The following is a 7,241-nucleotide window of genomic DNA, read 5'->3' as shown; positions in this document are numbered from 1 at the left end:
CAGAAAGGAGGAGCTAATCAGTGAAGTCACCTGGTGGAGGTCTTGGTTGGAATGAAAACCTGCAGCCTCTCGGCCCTCCATGGCACAGGATTGGTGACCCCTGCCATAGAGGTCCATAAGGAGAGCAGCGGGTCTGCCACTAAGCCACCGAGAGGAGAAAAACATAAAAATACAGAGAAAAGACTTTTTTTTTTTTTTTTTTTAAATCTTTTTATCACACAAAAAAACGCTTTCAGTTTGTCCGGGATTAATCAGGTTTAGGAGAATTTCTCTGGTTATACAAAGTCTCTTTACAATTTAAAAAATCTATTACAAAAGCAGTTGATGAGATATGTTAACCAGATTTGTTCTGTGTGCTCAGCGGTTATCAAAGTTTTTAATCACATTGGACGTCAACGACCTGAAGCAAAAGGTCACTGATGCCGTTGCCGCCACTGATGAAGCTCTGCTGCAGCGAACACGGCAAGAAATCCAGTCCCGATGTGCTTCCTGCAGCTAATGTTCCCCATATAGAGGTGGATTAAATGAGGCAAAAAAAAAACCTTCAACATCTACTCCTCATTTTGTAATAATTTCCACAGATTTGTCTGTTCATTTGCTTTTGTAATAAATGTTAAATTGTAAAGAAACTTAATGGACACCCTGTATGTGTGTGTGTGTGTGTACACCTCACTGTATATTTGATATGTAAAATAAATAAAGAAATAAATACTCTTTATTTATAGAGCACTTCTCAAAAACAGCATTACAAAGTGCTTATATAACTAATTAAATGAGTAATAAACCAAGTTATAAACTCACCAGATTTGTTTTTTTTTAAACATATATATGTATAGATACAAAGACAGATAGATAGTGTATGTATTTATTGTTGTAATATTGCACAAACTTTTTGTTACAAATTTGTAAGGCACATATTTTTCTATTTCTTATAATTTCATTCTCCTCTTGAGAAGTTGAGCAGCTGCATCAAACGGAGAACAATACTGTATTTCTGATTCTGGCAGTTTAAAAAGAACAAAACAATTTCATGAAAGTATCAACTTTTATTCAAGATCTTAGGACTTCCAGCAGTTTCATGTTTCTTAACATATTCAAAGTCCCTGCAGGTTTCTGCTCTCACACCACTGAGTGAGTGTGTGTGTGTGTGTGTGTGTGTGTGTGTGTGTGTGTGTTGGTAAGTGCTGTGAGGAAAAACATTATTTTAATTTTTATACATTGTGCATTTCCAGCAGCAGTGTCAGTGATCACGTGGTCAGATCTGCTTCCTCGGATGTAGAAGAAGAAGAAAGAGACCGGAAGTCAGGCTAATGTGGTTTTACTCCTCAGAATTTAAAATACAGAGTAATAAACATCAGTGTCAGTTACTGAAATAATTAAAGCTCTTTCTGCGGGGAGGGTGCGGCTCAGTCTCTGATGCTCTCCGTGAGGAGCACCGCCGCCTCAGCGCAGCTCCAGCCGGATGCAGCGGCGTGTCCTCCGGCAGCGTCTCCGTCACTTTCCTTTGCGTTTAATCTGCCGGGAGGCGTCGTTCACTCCGTCCCGGACGTCCTGCAGCACGCTGTCCCGGACCCGGCGGGCCTTGCGGCTCAGCTCGCCCAGCCCCTCCGGGAGCTCCGCGGCCTCCTGGCGGATCTGCCGGAGCGTCTTGGAGCGCAGCGCCCGGCCCGCCGCGGCCTTGCCGGCCAGCTGCGCCCTCAGCACGGCCTGCGCGGTGAGCCGCGCCGCGCCGCGCAGCGGCCGCGACTCCGCCAGCCGCTCCACCAGCTGGGCCCGGCTCAGGAGCGCCGACAGCAGGTACCGCAACACCATGTCCCCGCCGCAGAGAGCAGGCCTGGAGCTCAGAGCAACACCGAGGCTGACAGAAGGGAAGAGCAGCCGGAGCCTCACCACCTCACTTTACACAGAACTTCCGGTCTGTTTTCAAAGTAAAAGTTGTGGGGCGGGGCAGCTGAGGGCTCAGCACGGAGCTCCAGGGCCGCTGCAGGAGACAGAAAGCTGGGGGAAGGAAATCCTGCTGGTCTGAGTCCAGAACCCCAACCTCCTCCTCAGCATCTGGACTCTGAAGAGACGTTGCTGTGACTTGGGCCGATTCAGAAGAAAACAATCTGCTGATTCTGGTCTCAGATCAGCAGGATCTCCTTGTTCCTGCAGGATCTGCTGAGGGGATCAGCTGCAGGCCTGGCTCTCCTGGTTTGGGGTGAAGGACGTGTCCTGACCCGCTGAGGCTTTTCTAAGGTTTTTCTTTTGAGAGCTGAGAGCAGTCTGCCTTTAAAGTCCAAATCCTTCAATAATAATGATTCATAGTTGTGTAAATATGTAGCTAGAATTGTAATTTCCTCTCATGACCCTTAATTTGTACTTACTTATTTACTGAATATATATTTTATGTACACACCACAAACCCCCCTATCTCACACACCTTTTGCAGGAGCGCCTCATCACTGCTGCATATTTCAACCAGTAGATGGCAGCAAAATCCAGACTTTTTTCACCTTTAATGCTCCAGACAGAAAAGCACAGGTCAGCTTCAGACTTCCAGGCAGCTTTTTATTGTCAACATTAAACAGACAGACATGAACCTGCTCACAGGACGCTTCCTGCCCGCCCGCCCACTTCCTGTTGAGCCGCCCACAAACCGACAGCAGACACGTTACAGTAGTTCAGCAACAGTAGAAAACTCTGTGAGGGGAGCGGAGGCCGGACAGTGGAGGAATAAATTAAACGTCCTTATAATGCAACCTGTTGTGGAAACACACAGCTCTGCTAAAAAAAAGGAAAGTAAAGAAAAACCAAAAAAAAAAAACCTGAAACCATTTCAACCTTCAACAGAAACTTGAGTGTCAAATAAAAACAATAAAAAAGTCGGGTTAGAAAACGGAGTGCGTACATCTTCTCTCTTTCTTTTTGGTTTGTTTCCTGCTGCAGCGTCTTGTCGTCCTCGCTGTGCTTCTTTGACTCCGCCCACACACACGCACACACTCACACACACACACTCACTCACACACACTCTCTCCTTGTTAAAACTGCAGGTGGAGTTTGTCTCTGTACACTGATACAGATAGAGCCTATATACAAACATATTCATAGATCATCTGTGTATCACACACACACACACACGCGGCTCCGCTCAGAGCACCGCGGGGCCGCCGCTCGTTTGGAGGAGGGCGGAGTTTGGAGAGCTGAGGCCACGCCCCCTCACTCTGGTCCTTAACGAGGCTCGTTAGCACCGGGGCCAATCAGCAGCTGCTGTTCTTGAACTCTCCGTTCTCAGTGATGGACAGCTTGGTGGGGTTGGTGGGCGACAGGCCGTTGCGCAGGCTGGGCAGGTTGGGCAGGTTGGGCATGCTGTAGCGCTCCTTCACCTGCGTCAGCGCCGCCATCAGCCGCGAGTTCGCCGCGTCCAGGGACATGATCCGCTTCTCCTGATTGGACAGAGACAGAAGGGGGCGGGGCAGGAGGTTTTAGCTTCACAGAGGTAAAGGAGGGTTAGGAAGACCTCGCTGTCGGGTAAAAACCAGCGGGCAGCAAAAAGTTCTCTCCTCATTTGTTTCTGATGTCAGTTTGAACTTTTAAACAGCGACTCAACACCAGGATTTAACTTCTGCTGCGCCGCCTTCGTGCACCCCTAGTGGTACGCGGGGGTACTACAGGGGGTCCATGAGAGAAATCTGACATGAGATTTGACCACTAGAGGGCAGCGCAGCATGAGTTTCCTGCCTCACAGGTTTCAGTGTTGAGTTCCTCTTTAAAGGTTTGAAGGATCCAGAGACGACATCACTGGAAGCTTCACACACACACACACACACACACACACAGGAGTACAGTAGCGTTGCAGTGCCCTGGTTTTTACCCGGCAGCAGCAAAATGAAAGCGACTTGCGGTGTGAGCAGAGAGTGTTTCAGACGTCCTGACACAAAGTTTGGGGCAGCAGCTGGAAACAGGAAGCAGCCAACTGAAAGTCAGAGTGAAGCTCAGGTGTGCTGCAGGTCCGAGGGCCGAATGAAGAGTCGGTGCTGCTGTGTTTCAGCAGGGCGGAGGCCGCAGACCTGAGACCTGCGCGACTCGGCTTCACTTCCTACAGCTACCAACGTCCCGTCTGAAGAACTTCTCCCTGATCTCATCATCCGGTCACCGGGAGGAGCAGCTGAGTACGCCGGACATGTCGGGACGTCCCGAGCTTCAGACATCAGACAGAGCAGCATCGTCCCAACAGGCTGCAGGTCCTCCACCTCTGGACCCACAAAACCAGCTCAGACCAAACGTCACTGGACCAAATTCCCTCAGATATTTGCTTTCAGAGAACGATATCTAACTTTATGGCAGTTTGGGGGAATTTCCTCGTTTGGTCTGAAGCTGTTTTGTCGTTCGTCTGCAGGGACGCTGCTGTTCTGTCTGACGGCTCTCAGGACGTCCTGAAATGTGCTGACAATAATAATCTGTTCACTGATTTTGTTCTTACTTCCATCTACAGCTCTGTATAGCATCAAAGTCTAGATTTTTTGTTTCATTGGCCCTAAACACTCTGAGACTGAAATATGGTCACAAGCGAATACAAGCTAATAATTATCTTAGCTGAATGCAGCAAACTGGACAAACTCCAGCTCACTGAGGAAAGTTTCTAGAAGCTAACAGAGCGAGTGAACCCTGCCCTGCGCTGTGCTGCGTTCACACGGGAGGCACCTTTCACCACCAGGAGCCTCGTGGAGGCGAGTGCAGGGACCAAGAAACAACGATGGAAACTCACAAACGGCAATAATTTTATTTTATTTTAATTTTGTTTATTTTGTTGTTTTAATTAAGTGCTTTGCAAATTGATTTTTTTGGGGGGGGATAAAGGTTTATTCTTCTTTTTGCTCCCTTTCATTCAAGATTTGTCAATGTTGTCTTGATAGTGTATTGTTTTTTTTTGTTTTGTTTTTCAATGAATGAAATAAAATAAAATAAAAAAAATAAAAAATAAATAAATAAATAAATAAATAATGAACTGAAAATCTGTTGTTGGTCGTGTATTGTAGGCGTCCGGGCAGTTTGCCTCCTTGGTGAGAAAAAAAACTGAAAACAACTCGGCTGCTGTCCGGTAAACATTTCTTAAATTTCTCCAAAACCAGATCCACTGAATTTGGTTTCTTGATTTCATGAGAGAAATGAGACGTGCAGTTTAGCCCAGTTTCCACTTAAAGACTTGGCTGTCATTGTCAGAAACGATGAAAAACACTGAGCAGCTCTAGACGGATCTAAAGGTGTTTGTAGGGTGACGGTACCTTACAGGTGTTGTAACCCTAACCTGCTGTAAGGCGGTGACATCACCTGCCACCTAACGGCTGGTCTGGAATCTGTTTGACAGTTTGGAGAGGCGAGCAGCCGTCTGTGATCTGCCTCTTTTAGAAACTCTGGCACACGTGGGTCCCTGATGTTCACCCTGCCTCTGCTGGGCTGTCGGGAGGCGGTGGGACGTTCCCCCCCGTGTGAAGACACACCTGGACTCTGTTCTCTGTCCAGGATCAAAGTCTGTCCGAAGGTCTGACGGCTGCTCCTCCTCACAGCTTCAGCCCGTCTGAAAGGCACAGGCTGCAGCAAGCAGAGTGAACCGCTGCAGGCCGGGGCTCAGTGGGGGGCGGGGGGGTCAAACCAAAATAAATCAATAAATAATTGAATAAAAGGGAGGGGAGGAGGGGGGGCAGCCAAACAGAAATATAACCAGCTGAGCGCAACACACAACAACACAGCACAACTACAAGGGGTGTGAAGTTCATGTGAAGGAGTGTGTGTGTGTGTGTGTGTGTGTGTGTGTGTGTGTGTGAGCTGGCAGACGCCCTGTAACATCTCTACACTAAGAAAAGTTTTTAGTCTGTATCAGATTTATGGGGTTGCCATGGCGGTGCACATAGACGCAGCGGCTTACAGCTCTCCACTTTTATATGTTTCTGTATGTGTGAACGGTTGTTTTTAGCTGAAAACACCACCTTATGTTGGGAAATGTACACGTACAGTCACCAGCACCTTTTGAGCTTGGGATTACACTGCGAAGTGCCAATTTCACCGGACCTCCATCGCTACCAGGACATTCTGGAGGACACCAAAACAAAACGAAAGCGAGGCTGCAGGGCCGGTGCGTTAGCACGGCTGAAAAGAGAACCCTTCAAGCCGCCGCCTCCCAGCATCTTCCAACGCCGGGTCCATAACTAACAAAATCAACGAACTGCGCTGCACATCACATCCAACAAGTGTTTCAGTGACTGCTGCATTTCTCTGATATCAGAGACTCAGCTATTCAGCTAGCAGGATGCACGATGCTTTCTATTCTGCCCTGCACCCAAAGTACTGAGCACTAATTTCGTTGCATTATTATACGTATATGATTGCAATGACAATAAAGACCTATCTATCTATCTGTCTGTCTATCTGTCTATCTGTCTGTTTAAAAACCACGAGGAAACTAATGTCATGTGACTGAACCTGTTTCCTTTCATTTCACTGATTCAACTTGTTCATCACTGAGCCAGAGAGAGAGTGTGTGTGTGTGTGTGTGTTTACAGTGTGTTGTAGAGTGTGTGTTCAGTGTGTTTGCGCTCGTTCCTCAAGGCCATTTTCCAAAGCGTGGTGGGGGGGCGGGGTGTGGGGGGGTCGGGGGGTGGAGGAGGGGGAGGTGCTACAGTTACTTGCCTGCTTGGTTTAGCTCACATCCTTTATTGACCTGAAATTCAGCAGGACAGGCGGTAAACATGAGCGTCCAGCGGCCGTCACACAGGAAGTGATGCAACACACACCTTTCTGGCCCTGACGGCTTCCTGTACGGCAGCATGCCCCGCCCCCGGCCCCGCCCCCGGCCTCGGCCCGGGAGGCGGCGGCATGCCCCGCCCCCTGGCGACAGCGTAAAGGTCCTTACAGGATCTGACAGGAAATGAACTTTCCTCGTCTTTTTCCAGCCCGAAGCGAGTGAGCAGGATGATCTGATTATTGATTATTACTGAAACATGCCAAAGGGGCGGAGCTTCAGCCTCTGGGTATGTTTGGGCGTGGCGCTCACATCCCATCCTGTCAGGAGCAGGTGGCCGGGCGGGACGGGCGAACTCAGCGAGCGCAGGACGAGCCCACCGGCGAGGGGCGCGGCTCTGTTAGCGTTAGCATTAGCCTGCTCTGAGCTCACGCTGCATTCAGGTCACGTGGGACAAAACAGCACACTCCCTTTTCCTGCTCCTTTAATATTTTAGACCAGCTGTGCGTCGTGCTGGTTTCCC

At 48.6% G+C, this 7,241-nt stretch overlaps 2 protein-coding genes across 7 annotated transcripts in view; both read right to left on the bottom strand.

Annotated features, from left to right (window-relative positions):
* Window positions 1-1,031: 1,031 nt before the first annotated feature.
* On the bottom strand, window positions 1,032-2,001 carry LOC115374751 (uncharacterized protein NCBP2-AS2-like). Its single transcript, XM_030073841.1, has one exon. It carries the CDS (start codon window positions 1,810-1,812, stop codon window positions 1,495-1,497), a length of 318 nt encoding a protein of 105 aa, XP_029929701.1. The 5' UTR covers window positions 1,813-2,001; the 3' UTR covers window positions 1,032-1,494.
* Window positions 2,002-3,160: 1,159 nt separating this feature from the next.
* The window catches only part of rasal2 (RAS protein activator like 2), a 120,175-nt gene continuing 116,094 nt past the window's right edge, over window positions 3,161-7,241 (bottom strand). For all 6 annotated transcript variants that reach the window (XM_030073835.1, XM_030073834.1, XM_030073833.1 and 3 more), the window contains one exon: window positions 3,161-3,425. In XM_030073835.1, coding sequence (XP_029929695.1) covers window positions 3,240-3,425 — 186 coding nt within the window. In that variant the 3' untranslated portion in view covers window positions 3,161-3,239. The remainder of the gene's footprint in view (window positions 3,426-7,241) is intronic.

Source organism: Myripristis murdjan, chromosome 17, assembly GCF_902150065.1.
Source record: "Myripristis murdjan chromosome 17, fMyrMur1.1, whole genome shotgun sequence".
NCBI lineage: Eukaryota > Metazoa > Chordata > Actinopteri > Holocentriformes > Holocentridae > Myripristis > Myripristis murdjan.
The sequence above is the reverse complement of the archived record's forward strand: the minus strand, read 5'-3'. Positions and strand labels throughout refer to the sequence as shown.